This window comes from Theropithecus gelada, chromosome 17 (genome assembly GCF_003255815.1).
Source record: "Theropithecus gelada isolate Dixy chromosome 17, Tgel_1.0, whole genome shotgun sequence".
Classification (NCBI taxonomy): domain Eukaryota; kingdom Metazoa; phylum Chordata; class Mammalia; order Primates; family Cercopithecidae; genus Theropithecus; species Theropithecus gelada.
This window is the reverse complement of record NC_037685.1, coordinates 5,603,201-5,623,054: the sequence shown is the minus strand read 5'-3', so window position 1 is coordinate 5,623,054 and position 19,854 is coordinate 5,603,201. Positions and strand designations below refer to the sequence as shown.

The 19,854-nt window shown below is 32.5% G+C and overlaps 1 protein-coding gene across 4 annotated transcripts in view; it reads left to right on the top strand.

Annotated features, from left to right (window-relative positions):
- The window catches only part of PCDH9 (protocadherin 9), a 945,282-nt gene that overhangs the window by 322,840 nt on the left and 602,588 nt on the right, over positions 1 to 19,854 (top strand). For 2 of the 4 annotated variants that reach the window (XM_025364673.1, XM_025364671.1), the window contains exon 3: positions 6,037 to 6,138. The exons of the other annotated variants lie outside the window; for them this stretch is intronic. In XM_025364673.1, coding sequence (XP_025220458.1) covers positions 6,037 to 6,138 — 102 coding nt within the window. The remainder of the gene's footprint in view (positions 1 to 6,036; positions 6,139 to 19,854) is intronic. 4 annotated transcript variants of the gene reach the window in all.

Here is a 19,854-nt window from a genome sequence, read left to right as displayed (position 1 = left end):
TTTTTTTTTTTTTTTTTTTTTTTTTTTTGCTTGGGATTGCTTTGACTATTCAGGCTATTTTTGGTTCTATATGGATTTTCAACAGATGTCTTTTAAAAAGGATATGTTTTTTCATACTTCTGTGAAAAGGGATGTTGGCATTTTGATAGGGATTGCACTGAATCCATAGATTGCTTTGGGCAGTATGGTCATTTTGACAATATTAATTCTTCCAATCTACGAACATGGGATGTTTTTCCATTTGTGTAATTTATGACTTTTTTTAAATCAGTGTTTGGTAGTTTTTCTTGTAAAGATCTTTCAACTCCTTGGTAAAATATATTCATAGGTATTTTTTGTAGCTATTGTAAATGGGATTAACTTCTTGTTTTGGTGCTTGATTGAATATTTATTGTGTAGAAATGCTACTGATTTTTGTGTATTGATTTCTGTCTCAAAGTTTTAAAGAAAAAATGTTTTTTTAAAGAAGAGAGGCAAAAAAAAATTAAAAAAACAGACTCTCTGGATACTATAGATAGAGTTAACATTTCCTTCATATCCTTTTATGATCTGCCTATTTTTCTTATTTCACATAAGCAATCCCTATTTTGAAATTAATATGTATTATAGCCATCTACATTTCTATGATTTGATTAGGCATTTATATAACATTTGGTTTTAAAAATTTGTCATATGACATTTTCATTTTAAATCAAAATAGGTGTCACTGCAGCTGAACACTGATTTGTTCAATAAAGTTTGATGAGCATTTTAGCTCAATTTTCTGGTTATGTTTAAAGATAACAAAAAATAAGCAAAAAAAGAAAGTACATAGAAAACATTAAAGAAAAGGCTGTGGGTATAGGCTCAAGATTTCCTTATCTGGGCCAGAATAAATTTCAGGATACTAAATGATTAGAACAATTTTTCAGAAAGAATAAGAATCTGTACTGTGGGTCTCTTAAAATATAAATTTTATTAGTTTCTAGATGTAAGTATAAAGATACGTGCTTTGATGAAAGAATGACTGGAGGTGTTCTAAGAGCTCTTTTCTTATCTTCTTATGGATAGAAGATTGTTCCTGTGTCTGAGAAAATATTTTGGAATCAGAACCTGTTCAATATGGGTGTAATTGCTAAACTGACTCCACTGAGGAAAACACTTTCTGAGGAAGTACTCATTTCATCCTCTCTAGTCCTCTCAATTTTGACAACAGCACAAACAGTTGCATGATTCCAGAGAGAGAGCAGGAGAAGAAAGCCATGAGTGTATAGCGTCCTTGAAAGCCAATACATAAATGAAACAAGAGGTAGTACTCAGTTGTGTTGCATTAGATAAGAACTGAGAATTGCCATTTGAATTAGTAATGTGTAAATCATAGGTGATTGTAGTAGCGCCATTTCAGTGGAATGGGCGTGCTTGAAACCTAATACATGCGGATCTCTAAAAAAATGGATAGAGAGAAGTTGAAGACACTAAGTTTAGACTATTATTTAAAGTAGATTCATTTCTGCAAATATGAATTTCTTTTGAATTATTAAACAAATGTTCTGTTTTAGAATTCTTCATGAAAAGAATCTTTAGTTTATTAAAATAGGTAGGAATAACATTTTCAGTGGGAGTTTTTAAATAAGTGGAAGTGTTATTTAATGAAACCTATAGCACAAAAGCACAAAACTATTGCCTCTATAATGACTGCAAAACTTTTATGAAAGTGCTATTGATTTTTAGTAAAAAACTTTGATTTTGTAAGAAAGTAGGGGTAGTAATAGAATCATAAATAATATTAAACATTGCTACCGCATTACAGTTGAGTGGAAAATGTAAAGAACCCTCTTTTTAGCAAAGAAAACAGCTGTGTTTTTCATAAAAATATCTTTCATAAAACTTTGTTGTTTTTACTACTGTTGATTATTTTTCTCTTAATATGGCTAGAAGTTCTTTTTCGAAAATTTGTATCAAAAATGAAAGAGTAAAAATACCTGATTATGTGAAAACTTTGAGCCAGTATTTCTATAGGTAGTGAATGGTAATTTTCCCAGGAACTATAATGGATGTTTTGGAGTGGCAAGATTTATCCACATATTACAATACAGACTTTCAGTCATAGGTGATGAAAAATAAAGAACTGGTTTAAAGTATAAAACAAATGTATTTTCAGTGATTTTCATTGAATATGATTGTTATTATTGAACTTTAGACTTCTCAAGTTTGACTTACATATGTACCCCCCAATATAAATCTGATTTAGCAAATCCATCTTACCCATAATTCAATATGCAGTCATTTATATTAAATTTGGCAAACAGTAAAATTGTTGGGTTGGATGAACCTTGAGAGGTTTTTTTTTTTTTTTTTTTTTGAGACAGAGTCTCATTCTGTCACCCAGTCTGGAGTGCAGTGGTGTAATCTCGGCTCACTGCAACCTCAACCTCCTGAGTTCAAGCTATTCTTGTGCCTCAGACTCCCAAGTAGCTGGGATTACAGGCATGCACCACCACACCCGGTTAATTTTTATATTTTCATTAGACGGGGTTTTGCTGTGTTGACCAGGCTGGTCTCAAACTCCTGACCACAGGTGATCCGCCCACTTCAACCTCCCAAAGTGCTGGGATTACAGGCGTGAACCATTGCACCAAGCTGAGACTTCTAAAATAAATATTATTTTTAGAAAATGTTGCAACTCTTCCGGAAGTAGAAATTTGTTAGGAAGGATTCATAGTGATTAAATTTTTTCCCATAAGAATTTATTTTCTTAAAAGTTTGGCTATTTATAATAGTTAATCTCAAAATATTGTTTACGGTGTTACTTTTTTCTTTTATTTTGCTCTGAGTTATATATTTATAATTTGCAGAGGAAATTTACTTCATAAGACTCAATTTTAAAAAATAAGGAAAGAACAGTAAGTTAAAAATTTTCCTTTGATGCCATTCACTGTTCCAAAAACAAGAGCTGCTCTAGAATGAAACACAGGAGAGGCTTAGGGGTGAGATCTTTTAGGGATGGAAGGACTTAACTGGGCATCACAATGATATTGCAAATGCACTCATTTTGTTATGTTGCATATTTTCTTGGAAAAGTTGGAAGAAAAAGAATGACCTTTAAAGCTCACTCTTGGCACTGTTGGCCTTTATATGAAGTCCAATTCTACAACATCTTGTTATATGTTGTACTATTGAATTTAATGCACTGACAGGTTCTATTTCTTCTGAAATCAATCCTTACATTCTTCATGTTTGAACTACTATCAAATTACTCATGGCTCACGAGAATTCGTGTCTTCTGGCCTTTGCATATGCAGTTCCTTCTGTCACAAATGTGTGCTAACCATGATTCCCTCATCAGTCCATCTCTTGAGACTCTCTATTCATGTGTCTAACCTGGGAGTCTATGCATACTCTTCTCTGTCCCTTAGCAGTCTGCAGGTGGCATGTTCACGCATCATGGTGGTTATGTATTTTCATGTATTGTTTCAGGGCTAATGTGAGAGTATTACAGATATTAAACGCCATATCTTGATGATCCAGTACAATCTTGACACATAACATGCACTCAGTAAATGTCTGATTATCAAACAAACAAACAGAATAGAATGAGTGAATGAATGAGTAATAGGTGAACCCATTAAGGGAGATATGGCACAGTAGAAATTGCCCAAAATAGAATGAAATGAACACTTGTCCTGTTTTTACAGGGCAAATCCTTGAGCAAATGGCAATGAATATATCTGAACCTGTGTCTTCATAATCTGTTAAAGGATGGACTATATTTTCTACCAGTCTACAGAGGTTCCTTGTAGATAATACATAAGATTTTGTATTTAAAGCAAAAACTATTATACAAATATAGGATGTTTTTCAGACTCAGACACTTTTATGATATATCCATGGGGTGGGGGGAAACCCAATATATGATGGGTTAAATTTTAACGAGGAAGAAAAAATTCTGTGGAGGAAGATATCAGATTGAAATAGGAGTGAGGCCAAAATTTAATGTAGCTTCCTGAGTGCTAGACAAGGAAATTTTTACCTTAACCCAAGGATTCTAAACTCTGGCTACACATTAGAATTGCCTGAATATTTTAAAAATATTTATATCTGAGCTTCAATTTAACTGATGTGAGGTGGGGCTCAGTCATTGACATTTTTAAAAATCTCCCCAGGTGATTCTAATATATAGTCAGGGTGAGACTCACTGCCGGGCCAGAGAAATTTAGGAAATGTTTCTTAGGAAAAAAACTGTGTAATACATGAAATCTTTTAAAAAGATTAATCAGCATGAATAGATATGTGGAGAGGCTAGGGATAGGATTTGAATGATTAAAATGTCTATGGACATCACAAATGAAAATAACTGTTTTAAGGTCTATGCTCTTTTTTTTTTTTTTTTTTTTTTTTTTTTTTTGGTATGCCAAAAAAGCTGCTGTGGAGAGGAAAGGCCTTTGTTGCTAACAGTGAATTTGTTCAGACAAACTTAGGAACATTCAAATAATTAATATTGCAAGGGAACATTTTACAAATTACACATGAAAGTTACTTAAAAACAGGTTAAAATGGCAGTCAACATTTGTTGAATAACGCATGAAGAGAGTTGCTAGAGGAGGTAAGTTTTGAATAGGGTTAAAATTAAATTGTAAAGAGAGAACAGATACAAAATAATTTTTCATGCTAAAAGGCTTATAGTGATGGGTATATGAATTTAAAGTTATGCCTTCTTCATTGCCACATCGCTATTTATTTTAAACAAATAAAAATAAATGAGATAATTGATATCTTCAAAATGTAATGACAGTGCTTTAACATATATTTAAATATATAAAATGATGGTCTTGAAATGAAAATAGAGTGAACACAATATATTAAAATTCTAAAACACATTTGCTTTTTAAAATGTCTAACAGTAATTTTCTAACAGATTTTTCTTTGAGCTAGTAAAATTCTAAAACACATTTGCTTTTAAAAATGTCTAACAGTAATTTTCTAACAGATTTTTCTTTAAGCTAGTAAAGGTAGCATTTAATCAATGAATAGGAAACATGGCATACTAGTTTTGAAAAGAATAGTCTCTTTGCTCATAATGTTATGAAATCTATGCATATATTATAGTTTTATTTAAGAAGAAAGGTTATATATAATGATGAACCTTTTCTGGAGGCACAACAATATATTTTTATCAAAGTAGAAACCTTAAAACCTACAAAGTTATGTTTAATAAATGGCCAAACAGCAATACTTACAAATATTGCTTTCCTTGAGTCTAATTAAAGATTTAGAAAAGAAGTAAGAAAACAGGAAGTGGAAAATGTCTTCTTTTCACATGAAAAATTGTGTGAGGGATATGGAAAAACTGTCATTTTAATATGTTCACAGAGAAAGGCCAAGCCATAATGTAATGTCTTATGTTCTATAATTCATATCAATTTCCAGGCAAATTATTTTAGATAACCTGTTTTTTAAAAGTGCTGTCTATTTAGTACAGAAATAAGTCAATTAGTATTTTAAGACCCTAAACTTCTGCTTTTTCAGTTTTATCTGTTTCAAATGTATCACTTAAAAGGCAGTTCATGTGGTAGATAAGGATATGGGGAATGGTTCCAGAAAGGCTATGCAACAACATAACTTCATGGGGGGAGGAATTATGCTTCAGTCTCCTCTTCTGTAAATGGAGGTAGTTAATAATATCTATGTCACAGGCCAGTATGTGTGTAATATATATCAAACTCTTAAATAATATCTCACCCAAATAGCACCATATAAGCTTTAGCTACTGAAGTCATAAATATAATAAATAAATATTGCCTAGAAAAAGTAAATGTAAAATTACTGAATCTTATATTTCTCTAGTTTTAGTAAAAACATTTTAACAATTTGTTTATCCGGGGACAATTAAAAAATCTTTGTGGTAAAGACTCAATCTTAATGCATGTATCTCTTGGTGTGGACCCTTGTTAGCTCAAGTGGTATTCCATTATTAGGCTCATAGCAAACAGCCATGTCTCTCAATGGACACTCTAAATGTGGAGTAGTTTGTCACAATTATTTGGTAATCTCTTTCAGTGTAACTCACACAGCAAAAGTGACAATATTCCTGTCACTCCTCAGAAATGTCCCAGCTCCGCGGGTTTCCACATTCAGGAGAATGAAGAAAGCCATTATGAGGTATGCCATATATCTATAGAGACCATGTTAGTACTGATAAATTTTCATTGTCTTCATAATTTTAAATACTCTATCTTAACTAGTATTATTTTCTCTGCCCACTTCTTCTGTGGTCACATTTTTATGCTAATGCTTTTGAAAATAATTTTAAGTAAATAATTTTAGAACAAAAATCCAGGAATATATATATATAAAATATATATATATTATATATATTAAATATATATATATAATATATATATATAAAATTTTTCTGTTGAGTAAAGGTCCAACTCTTAAACATAATGTTAGTAACATGGAATGAAAAGTACTGATTTTTACCTATTAAAGAAAGTAATGAGCAACTTTCTTTCAAAGCTAGATGTTCGGGATTGATTCGTATTTATTAATTGAACTGAAAGAAAAGCACACCTATTTTGAAAGATTGATTCGATTCATCTCCCATACTCAGGAAAATGAGAAAGACATTGCTGCTTAATATGACTGGTTAAATTTGAATTTTAATGAAGCTTTTCCTTTTTTTTTTTTTTTACTACTTTTTATCAGTTTGATCTTTTATTTCCCTGTGTTTTTGAACTTAAAAGCCATTACTTTCTTTTTTTAAAAAAGTTAGTTCATCCACGTTAAAAGGTAGAAGATCCATAGTTGTTTTTATCTTTTTCTTTTATGTTGGAAGTGCATTTCTAGTGCCAGTTATTCCACTATGGCTGGGTATAGAAATCTATTATCTTTCATGTATTTTTTTTCAAGTCGTGGTAAAAAACACATGACAGAATTTACTATCTGAACTATTTTTAAGTGTAGAGTTCAGTCGCGTTAACTATTTTTGCATTGTTGTGAAATGGAAGAAGAGTCTCATTTTTAAAGAATTATGTTTTAATAGTTAACGAGTATTAAAACATACGTACTGTTTCACGTATTTTTTTTTCAGCTGTAACATGTAGATTGTAGAAAGAGAGGTAATGTATGTGTGTGCGTGTGTGTGTGCCTGTGTGTGCGTGTGTGTGTGTGCCTGTGTGTGCGTGTGTGTGTGTGCCTGTGTGTGTATTCTCTTTTCTTACAGAACGTAGCTCCCCTCTATTCCCTTAAAACCTTTTCTTAATCATTTTAGTAAAAAAAAAAAAAAAAAATTGTAATAATTATTGCTTTTACCATCTAAAGGAATCTATTATTTTCAAAAATCCCACTGGTAATGTATATTGAAGAAACTGCTTTGATTAACAGAGACTTAATATAGAAAGCAACTTCTTTTTGGATAAAACATTAGTGGAGGTTGGAAGAGGATTGAATAATATTTTGAACAACTCTATCCCCTAATTTTCCTTCGCATATTTTTATTCTATTTATTTTACTTTGTGTGGGTCTGAATACTTATAAATGTGTTTCTAAACTTCAGTATATATACTTTTTAATATTTTTCTTTCTTTTTTTATCCAAAACCTAAATCACTTGAACATTGAGCGAAGAACCATAGTTTTTAAGCCTTTGATTTTTCCTCTTCACTGTGTACATTTTAACTATCTAAGACAATAAAATTGTTCCCATTAATTACCAACAATAACACAATAGTTCTAATTGGATGGCAGAGAACTTTCTTTTTTCATAAGTGAAGATTAAAATAAATAGTACGAAACCCTCCCAGGATGTTGTGAAAATCATTAAGATCCAAGTAGATTTCAGATTTCTAAGAATTATATTTATTTTTATAACATTTTATGTTTGTGTTTATTGACTTAACCATACTCCTCAGAAACCATCTTCCTCAGAAAATCCCCTTGATTACCAAAAGTGGTGAGATGATTTATTGAAGATTTCATTATTTTTTGTAGAGAATTTAAATGAGATATAATTCAAATAATTTTCTATAAATCATACTTTTTTCTCCCTTAGATATTTTATAAGGTCCAAAGCACAAGAAGACAGTTTGTACAGGGTTTGACTAAAAGTCTAGAGAATTTGAAGGAAAAAAATGACATCTAGAATTATGATGTTTATTTATATTATTAGACCATTTGTCAAAGAACCGTGAAAATAAATCTACTATGGTTCATTTATAAACAAAGAAGGCAAAATATTTCTATTAATCTTTCATTGCATAAATTCTCGCTTAACCATCATGCTCCAGGCCCATTTTCTCTGAATGGTTTTGAACTATGTTGTCTGGAAGGCCCTACCCATCCCTAATGATCTGTGATACTAAATAATGATGATGATATTGACAACTTATACTTACTTAACAGCATAGTTTTCTACAGTTAAATATCTTTCTGTGTTAAATAGTACCTTGTACTCTGTGCTAGGGACTGTTTCAAGAAATTTATTTGTATATTCTCCCATCATTCACATTTTATCCTTGGTTAGTTTAAACTGTTTTTGATCATAATACATTTAATTTCTTTAACATGCATTTTTTATTAAATTCAGAGAGACAATATCTGAAATTTCTTATAAAATAAAACTTGAAGAAAAGAGATAAGTGATGTCATCTTTCAAGTTTTTTAAAAAACATTCTAAGATACAAGGTTTCTGTATATATGCTTAATATCTGTAGACCAATAATAAAATGGGTAGCTTTAGTAACCACTTTTTTAAAGGTTATTAATCTAGTGTTAATTATTCTTGAGAATTAACAATGGAAGGTGATTATAACCTACAAAATTGGCATCTGCAATGTTATTTTTCATTATATTCAATTCTGTACCAAGCCTGGTGTTCCCTAATTTTTATTTTTTCACAATGTATATTTCCCCTCCCTTTTAATCACTTTAATATGGTAAAAAGAAAGATGATTGTTCTGTTTAACACACAAATACACAAATATTTAACTGTAGAAAACTATACTGTTAAATAGAGTCATATTCAATGTCAATGAATGCTGACTAATCTGGATGAAATTCTTAAATTTATGCTATGACACTAGATACGTAATAAAACCGAGAATGATGTGACCAGGAAGTTTTTAATTATTATTAGCTTATTATTAATCTATCACTCCTAACTTAGATATAAGAAGTATTGCTTACTTATAGAGAAATGTTATATCAGCTATTGAGAAAAATTTGTGCCAGACACTATTCTAAGAACGTCATATGCATTACAATAATTCTTCTAATCTACCACTAGAGCATAAACATGCTACAATTTTATGAACTGCTAGGGTAAAATGCTGCCAATTTAACTCTGACAAATGCTTAGTTTTGATTTCTTTAACATTTGTCCTGTTTTAATATGTGCAAAAATAAGGGATTTTTTAAATATTAGAATTGTTAAAATATAGCTTATTTAATTCTGACAGCAATCCCACTGGGTAGGTATGATTATTATTCTTATTCTACAGATGGGAAAAGGACATGCTGAGAGGTGATATAATTTGCTCAAATGCACACAGACAGGAATGAGTGGGCTGGAAGATAGCCACAGCCACATGGCTTCAGAAACTGCAAAGATAACTATGCCATGATATTATCTAAGTAACAACAAACAAGCAAAAAACCTCACAGGCTATTTGATTGTCAGGGACCAGAGATTACCTATACATATTACTGAAACATAAAGTGAAGACAAGAGCCATTGAGTAGCTTGCCCTACCTCTCAGAGCTAGCTAGTGATAGCACTAGAATTAGATCTTAGAATTACTGATCCCAGAGTAATCTAAAGACTTTACCTTCAAACACAAAGTTTCCAAGCAAATGTTAAATAAAATAGTTTACACTTGAATTTCTTTCTTAAACTAGGTTTTAAAAATGGTGTGGAATTTAAACTGTCATGTTTAAGTTTTCTCTCCCTGACATACGTTTTGTCATTGGATACACAAAGCATTGCAATGATTAAAATCAAAGCACCACCATAAAAAAGTGCACATTGTTTTTATGCCATAAATGCCTATCGCCTTTAATAAGCATCTTTGATCCATATTTCATTGTCACTTCTTTTCTATTATATTTCATTCCCTTTTCCCATGAAACAGTATATAATGCAAGCAGAGCTTTCAGTGTCTATATTCTGCAATCTGTAGGAAAATGTCTCATAGTTACTGGAATTCACACAAGACTGCATCTCAGTATGAGTAGCTGTTCCCTGTCACTGTTTTTGATGCTTGAGCTAAATAATATTTTACAAAATGGTTTAGCGTTCAGTGTATGAATTTTTGAGATAAGACTTCTTCCTTGTAGGGGTGAAATCCGAAAATCAATGTCAGATGGAAATCTTAGCTCTAAGAGTTAGGGAGATTGGTGGAAGGGTTTTAAAATAAGTGTGAATTTTAGCCTCTAGGCTTTGGAAATGTGGGAGTTATCGTGAGTATGAAATTCATGGGTGCAGATGGTTGATTAAGATATCCCAGGATGGGCCACTGCTATAAATCTCCACAGAAAAATTGAGAAAACCATTTTGATAAGGAACATATTTTTGACCTTTTATGTAAATTCATAACATAAGTTTTGCTGGATTCATTAAATGAGAAGAAGTTAAATTACCATCGGTTTCATGAAATTGCCAATTGTGTCATGTGACAGAAATATTTAATAAAATTAAAATATGTCAAATGGTGAGTAAGAGGAGTGTGTGAGAGGAGAACTACAATGTATTAAACTATTTTTATGTGTCTTGTATTTCACATTTGCTACCTAATTCAAGACAATTGTCTTCAAGGTAAGTCTAATTTTCCTCCCCATTAAGATAAAGTTATAGGTGCCTAGGTGATCTTGAGCCTAGATCACCAACCAAGGACACACTGATAGCTAGAGGACAATGGGGCTCAGTTTGCTACACAGTCTAGAACGTTATTGTTTAAATAATACCAAATGGAGCAGGAGCAACATGGTAACATTATCTGCTACTTTTAAATATTAAAATATGAAAGATATAAAGCCAAAACACTTTTGCTTTTGTCTTACTTGGTCTTTTATTTTCTTTTTAAAAAAATATTCATACATTAAATCTGATTTAGTGTATGAAGATTATACAACACACCTATATTTTCCTGTTATTGCTGTATTATGAATATTTACCACATACCTGTATTTTCCTGTTCTTCATGATTATGTAGTCATATTACCCAAGTACATTTACATAATTATGTACAAGTACACAAATAAATATGTTCAGTCCTTAGAATAGGTGTTGCTGTTGACATCAGCTTTAAAATTAAAATAATTAGGTAAATCATTTTGCAATAATTCTCTGAAGATTTTTACATTATATTTTAGAGTAATAAAGTTATTTATTATTAATAGCTATTTACTAATAACAAGAAATTAATTCACAAGCTAGTTTTTTCTTTCTTCATAAGGACAGCTTTTTGGAAAACCCCAGGGTAGTAAATGATACATATACACACACGTACATGTTATTTACATACTTACATACATGCATATTTGGGGAATAACTCCTAACATGTTAAAATATTTAAATTTTTAGTAACATCACTCTCCAAAGTACAATAAATTAAGAAAAATGATAAGCAATATTTTACATCTCAGTCACTGTGAAACATTGCATATATGACAAGTTTTAGAGAAAGCATGTTGGGTGTCAGTCTGGCTCACTCACTAGATAAAGAAGTTTTTCACCTTTTTACCATGAAAGTTCCAAAACTGCACTTCAGAAAAACGACAAATAAAATACATATTGGATTGGAGAATTGTTAGAGTTAAGCCCTGACATGCCCAACTGGGAATAGTCAAAGATCTTATGCCATTTTAGGTAAGATTGACCTGGAAAATAATTTCTAACAAATCACAGGACAATTTCTGGCTACAATTCCAAATAGCATTTAGGAATCTTTGAACTTAATATAGATCTGTTATGTAAAATTTGTGTCATATATAGATATATTTTCAAAAAATTCCTTAAAATATTTGACAGGATCCTATTGCTTGCGAAATAAGCATATGTGAATTTGTAACAAATTACCAAGAATTTAAAGAACTTATACTACAGTAGTATAGAAACACTACATACACTAATGCCTATGTATAATACAGTTTTCTAGAAACATGATTGTTGGTTTATTTCAGACTATTGAACTTATGCTTGAGAAAATTTTGTGTTAATTTTAAGAGGGATGTAGGCAAATATAAAAACAGACATATTTGATCAACTCTATACTACATATCTCTGCTTTCTGATGTGAATTGATTTCATTTTGTAAACGGGGCTGTCAGTATGTTCCTTAAATCAAGTAAACATGGATAGGGTACTAGACATCCCTTCCTCTGTTTTTGCTCACAAACACAAAGTTGAGACTTCTTGGAGGGGAAACAAATTATCCAACCTCTCTTTTTTCATAATTATGCTGAACCCAGTCTATGAGTCATGTATTAATCTGTCTCTCCTTTTTTCTCTCCCGCTCTTCCTTTCTTCCCTCCCTCCTTTCTTTTCTTCCTTCCATAAATATTTATCCAGCAAGTATACCAGAGGCAATGCTACATATGCCAAGTACATCACTTGTATATACAAACATGATTCTTCGTGTTTCAGATATTACAGTCCAAGGGAGTATACTCATATCAACGTGTTACCATAAAGTGTAAGCAGTGCTAAAATAAGAGATATTCAAGATGCAGGAAGAACACATCATAAGAGCAATTTAACATAGCACGGGAAAAGTATATTGTTAAAATAAGACTTGATAGAGTTTACAAGGTGAATGTTCAGGAGTGATGTGTTGGTGTGTGTTGGTAGAAAAATGAGAATTTTACTTAAATCTTGTGTGAAGGCCAGGTGTCAGGAGAGGACATACAAATTTTAAGGAAAGTTCCACTGGCTCTTTGTCTCCTCAATGCAGACCTTTTTCCTGGCTCCGATCTAAGACGTGGTTCAAAATGTAAAACTGCAGTGACTATTAAACTTTGCATTCTTACTTAGTATAGTAGCTAAACACATTTTTAGTTATTAAGAACAGTGACTATATAATGTTTTGCAATGTGTGTTCAACAGAGTCAGCTTTGAAACTTTTAAACAATTGTAAATGCAGATATGCATATTTACAGATACATTCCTACAAATAGATTTTGATTTTTATAGAAATTATTATACATAACAATTTTATAATTATGTAAATCTGGTATATGGTTGCATATGTATGTAAATGTTAATATCCAATTTTACATATGATCATAGCTTCTTATTTTTTAAATTATACTTTAAGTTCGGGAGTACATGTGCAGGACATGCAGGTTTGTTATAACTATTATTTTTGTAAGTCACTTATTATTAAAAACAGCATACATTTGTGGTGTTTTCCTGAGGCTAAACAAATGTACTTGAGCAATGTGAGTGGCCTTATGTATTGCTTCATTGTAAATTCATGGAGACATTTTTAGTTGAATTCCCGTGTATAAATCAGTTATCAAATTTTCCACCAGTTCAGTATTTTTTCAATTACTTAACACTCTATAAAGATTGGTCATCACCTTCTTTAACTTTTTATTAAACACATTCTGCCAATTCTTTCATCACCACAAAACAAGTGGGCTTGGTTTTATTCACAGGAAGAGCCGCATTTGACAGATTTGCTGATGGTGTCAGCGTTGGTCACAGGCTTGATGGACAGCACCAAACCTCGCTGTGGCCCAGCTCCTGCTAATTAGTTGTTTGAAGCCACTCTGTGTGCCACAGGCATAGGCTTATCAGCCAAAGACATCTTTACCATTCAGCATGACAGCTGTGATGCAGCTGTTCGTGGAGAGAATGGAGCATAAAGAGAGGGGGGAATGAGCCTTTCAGATAAATGACAACCGTAGTATCTTTCACTGAAGGATCCTAAAGATATAACAAAACAACTAAAATGTAGAGTACAAAAAAGGTGTAAATCAATATCTGTTGGATGAATGTGGAACCCACACATGAAATGATGATAAATAATATCAGACTGTGAGAGTGACAGGAAAATACAGCTGCCTTGGAAGTTCTTTTAAAATCCATGGAAGTTGCATGTGCTTGTAATTAATGCTGCTCAAGCATTTGCTAATGAAATTAATGTAGACATGTGGAGTTTTCAGAAGTTTCTACACATGTGCATAGATACTAATGTGAAAGCTGGCCGGAAAGCCTTGTATTTGAACTATTGTAGAGAACATGGTCATGAATAATATTGGGATGCTAAAAATCTCAGGATATTGGAGACATCAGAGAGGAGTAAAAGTCATCCACATATATGTGAGAAGGGTGTAGACATGGGAAAACTAAAAATATAAAGTTACTATTCCTTTTTAGAAAAGTGTGCTTATACTGATGTAATAATGAATGAATTTTTTTTCAGTCATTGATGATTGAAAACTGTGAGATCCCATTTTACCTACTATCCACATAAACTAGAAATCTAATGAAAAGTACCTATGGTTAGAAGTACATATTGACAAATCAAATTAAATAAATATTTTCACATAAACATTTCATATTATAAAATACCCATTCTAATTTCAAAATACTGACTGTAAATAATCTTTTAATACAAGATATCTAATACTGGCCAAGCGTGGCGGCTCACGCCTGTAATCTCAGCACTTTGGGAGGCCAAGGCGGGCAGATCACTTGAGGTCAGGAGTTCGAGACCAGCCTGGCCAACATGGTGAAACCCTGTCTCTACTAAAAAAAAGAAAAATTTGTCAGGCATGGTGGCACATGCTTTTAATCCCAGCTACTTGGGAGGCTGAGGCTGAGGTACAAGAATCACTTGAACCCGGGAGTCAGAGGTTGTAGTGAGCTGAGATTGTGCCACTGCACTCCAGCCTGGGCAACAGGGCAAGACGTTGCAAAAAAAAAAAAAAGAAAAAAAAAAACAACTTCATATTTTATGATACAATTTTAATTGTATGTATATATTAGATGTTTTACAAATCCTAATAATGAGTGATATTTTAAACTTAAAATAGACTTTTGGATGTTTGCAATGGATATTTATTAGTTTATAAAATATAAGTAATATTAGCATACTCTATAGTCACATGTAATAATAACATCAGAGGCTCTGAGATATTGTTTGGTGTCTCACCAAATTCTGGGAGAAATGGAGGTTCAGTTATAGCTATTCTTATCATTGGCTCTGTTGTATCTAAAAGTCTGGATATAGCAGAAGAATGTTATATCTGTTTAAATTGCCTGATACACTTATTTATGACCATGAAATAAAAAAAAATACAGCTCACATAAGCTATATAATCTCAAGGTTGACTAGATTTTAGCTTATACTTCAATTTTATATAATTTTGAGTTGAAAAATGTTAAAAGCTTATTTACAAATAGGAAGCATAATGTAATCATTCTAATTGTTAAGGAAAATTATTTGAATTTAATTTTTTTGTTTAGATAATTCAGACAGTGTATTTATGTCAGAATGTAGGTGTATGGTGCAGATATTAAATACAGATTAAATCGTTAAAAAGAATAAAGTAAGCAATGAGCTTCTCCTTATTTTATTTTATTTATTTTTTATTTTTTTATTGAGACAGAGTCTCACTCTGTCGCCCAAGCTGGAGTGCAGTGGCGTGATCTGGACCCACTGCAAGCTCCGCCTCCCGGGTTCACGCCATTCTCCTGCCTCAGCCTCCCGAGTAGCTGGGACTACAGGCGCCCACCACCACTCCCGGCTAATTTTTTGTATTTTTAGTAGAGACGGGGTTTCACCGTGTCAGCTAGGATGGTCTCGATCTCCTGACCTCGTGATCCGCCCGCCTGGGCCTCTCAAAGCGCTGCGATTACAGGCATAAGCCACCGCGCCGGGCCGAGCTTCTCTTTAAATGTCATTTATTTCTTCAATTTTGGAATTAGAATAAACCTAGATTATTTGATGTCTACAGAAACTTATGCATGAGAGAGACAGAGAGATTCTGGGGCCAAACCTACCAGGAGATCCACATTCCACAGGTCAGAGATGGAGTTTGAAATTGAATATTAGAATTGTGTTTTTACATTTTTTGAAATAACTAATGGATTTTATGAGACAATTGAACAGAAGGACTAAAGATAGAGTTTAAATGATGTTCAGCAGGTCATACAGTGAAATTAATGTCTTGAAACCTGAGGATGAGGACAATTTTTAATGGAATGGAAGAAAGTAGAATAGAATAGGTTGTACAGAATAGAAAAAAATAGGTTAGAATGGAATAGCATGTGGAAACAATGGGAACATGTGAAAAATTAGAAGAGAATAAAAAATATTAGGTTATATTAGACTGCATGTCATATAGCATAGCAAAGTATTATTTCAGTTAAACTTTTATTTTAGTTGTATATATTATTGTGTGCATGTGTGTTTTTACTGCATCTCAGTGTGGGTTGATTATTGTAAGTCCAAGTCCAAAGTTTGAAAACCACTGACAAAAAAACAGCTCATACTTACCTACCACTTCTTATTTATCACATATTTCTTTAAAACACTTGATTGTATTAATTAAATTAAAGGTAAAATCTCCTATGGCTTCTTATTTACAGTTGAATAAGTGAAGGCATCAAGAGATGACCTGCACAGTCATTTAGCAGATAAAGGGCTGTGCTGGATTAAACCCCAGAGAAGCTGTGCTCTTTGTCACTAATCTAAGGCTTCTGACAAAAATGGCAGCAGACCCAGGATTGGAGACCAGCCCTCTGACTCACAGTGTAATACAATACTGTTTTACTTCATCAGTTACCTCTTCTGTTTGACCAAATTCCAATCCTAAATCAGAATTTATTGACATATGTTTCATGGATTATTTGTCTAAATGAAGTTGAGAAGGTTCATCCTCAATGGATTCAACCGGTGATTCACAATCAGATTTACATAAACATGCATTTAATAAACTTAAAGTAAATTAATCTATTTACATTTGTTTAACCCACTCACTTGTAAAATTATTTGATTATAAATGATATTCAAAGAACACATATTCCATACAACTTATTTTGGAGAATGCTGGCATAGGTCATAAATGATCCTATATGATTAAACAGATTTTCTAATATTATAATCAAGACTCTTAAAATTTAAGTACAGTTAATCCTCCATTTTTAAAGAACATGCAAATCAGAAATTTAAAAAGATGTGAATATATGATATCAAAGATGTGCTTGTATATATGTGTACATATTATCTGCACACTTATGAAATAGGTAAAAGTATTTTTTAAAGTCCCCGCTTCTACGTTGTATTTTAGATATAATCTTCAATAATATATGTCCAGCATATTATTTTCAAATGTATATTCATTCAAACAGCAGAAGAACATAACATCTATCTAAAACAAGCAGCTAGGATAAAAATTTCAGCAAATCTTATATTACTGTTTAGTTTTAAGCAATTTGTAGACATGTATTTTTTCCAAAATTTCACAGGAGGTTTAATAATTTTTCTAAAGTGGTGGTTGGTTTGTTCATCCATTTATCTGCCTAGTTATATAAGAAGCCTTTCAGCTGAGGCCATGGAAAGGAAAAAGAAAGAACCATTTTGGTGAGTCCAGTCTTGATTAAGAATGTATTTAGAAAACACAATATGATAAGTAATATCTTAAATAAGACAAGTATTGATACAATAAAGATAGCCAAATTTATATTCAAGATATGGATTGGAAAAATAGATAAACAAATGGTGGTAGTATACAATATAATACTATGCAGCAGTAAAAAGAAACCACTGACACAGGCAATAACATGGATTAACTTTGACACTATTGTGCTAAGTAAACAAAAACAAAAACAAAAACAAAAACAAAAAAACAGACACAGAAGGCTACATGCTGCATGATTTTATTTCTTTGACATTCTGTAAAAGGCAAAGTGATAGGGACAGAAATCAGATAGGTGGTTGCCAGGAACTGGGGATTGAAGGAAGGCATTAAATACAAAGGGGCACAGAGAAAGTTTTTGAAGCAATACAAATGTTCTATTACTTGATTGTAGTGGTGGTCTGTGAAAGAAAAATTACACTGACAGAGTTAAACAGACAAGGGAGATTTTATTCAAGGCTACAGCATTAGGTGAGAGAGGTGGAACTGAGATCAGTAGAAACAAAAGGCAGGAGAGTTTTTAAGCTCTTAAACTAGTGGAAAAATGTTGGAGGCTATTAGGTGAGAGATTGGTCAATGTGATTAGGCCATCTGAGTTTGCTAATTGCCTTTTTATCAAAGTTCGGCTCTTGCCTTCCCACTAAGACTAGGAGATAGGGGTGCTATCTTTCTTGATGAGTTCATTTCAAAGGGATGGCTTCCAGGTCCTTGAGAAAGACCATCCTCGTTTGTAAAACTGACAATCAGCAACCTCTCAAAAGAGCAGAGAAAGAATTTACAATTGCAAGTTTTCCAGAGTAAATGCCTTAACCAAAAAAAAAAAAAAATACAGAAGTCTACAGTTAGGAAGAAGTCTGTCTAAAGTTTAGTCAAGCTGAGCAGAAGGTTAAGAGTGTCTTAGTCAGGTTCCATGACTGCATGTGTTTTTCAGAACTCATAGAATTACTCCTAAAAGGTTGAATTTTACTATATGCAAATCATAACCCAATAAACCTGACATTTTAAAAAGTGTAGCTAGGTAAGATGTCATTACTGGCAGAGAACAAGAGCAATAGAATAATGATGCTATGCAGGAAGAGAAAAGTAAGATTATAACCCTAGAGAATGAGTTTTTTCTTTTCCATATAGAGAACATCTAGCATCTTTCATTAGTGACATGATAATTTACAAACCTAATATATTCCCAGATACCCAGGCTCTGCTAAGAAATACAAGACAGAGACCATCGTTGCTATAGATAACAAAATGTGTTTGCTTGCATATCTTTTTGTTTATTGAATTGTTAAGAAGAGCAAGAAGCTGTTACCCAGATAAATGTATTTGATTTAAATCAATGTATCAATATATCCAAATGCTATCTCCAAACTCAGCATCCACATGGCTTCACAGAATTGAGGCAATTGTCCTATTTTTTCACCAACAAGCGATGTACATAGTCAGGTAAAAAGCATCTCAGTAGGAGTGAACTTTGCTTTATTGAATTGTGCCTCTTTCTCAAAATGCAATAGTACAGTGGCAGAAAGAGAAAAGAGAGGTTCTGTATTTTGACTCTATACTGCAGAATGTTTCATTTTAATTCTACAACCAGAGAGTGTTTACTCTCCTGGTAGTAGCAATCGGAGGGCAAAGTTCTCATTTTCACCATGGAGTAAGTGACAAGGAGCTTGGGATGCAGGGAACCAAGATCTCTGGGGAACAGTGTGCTTTATGTATCTTATTAACATAAATCACAAGTGTTTCTACTCCACTTGAGTCACTTCACTGAAAATGCAAAAAGCTCATTTACCAGCACCTATAGGCATAAGAACCATAGAAGCAATCAATTAGCACATATACTTGCCCTCTGATGCTTGCTCGTGACCTTGAGATATGTGATGAATGACTTAAAGAATGAAGCAGACAGAAGTTTTGTGATAAACAAGATGAAGAGAAATAAAATGGAGAAAGCTACATATATGTTTAGTTTAAATAAGACCCAATAAATTCTATAACTGCTTTCTGCAGCCTTGGCCTCGGATCAGAGGTACTCAGTCTGCACAGTAATCAGGACTTTCTCAATAAACCTCAGCCTGTTATGGTTCTTACTACATTTACTTTCTCAATACGATAGTACTTTACAGCTATCTACTCGATTATGGCCAGAGTTCCTAGCAGTTATTGATAACCATACCCTAGACTTTATATATCAACCAGCACAGGCAGGAGGAAGGCAATCAGCACAGTGAATTTCCTA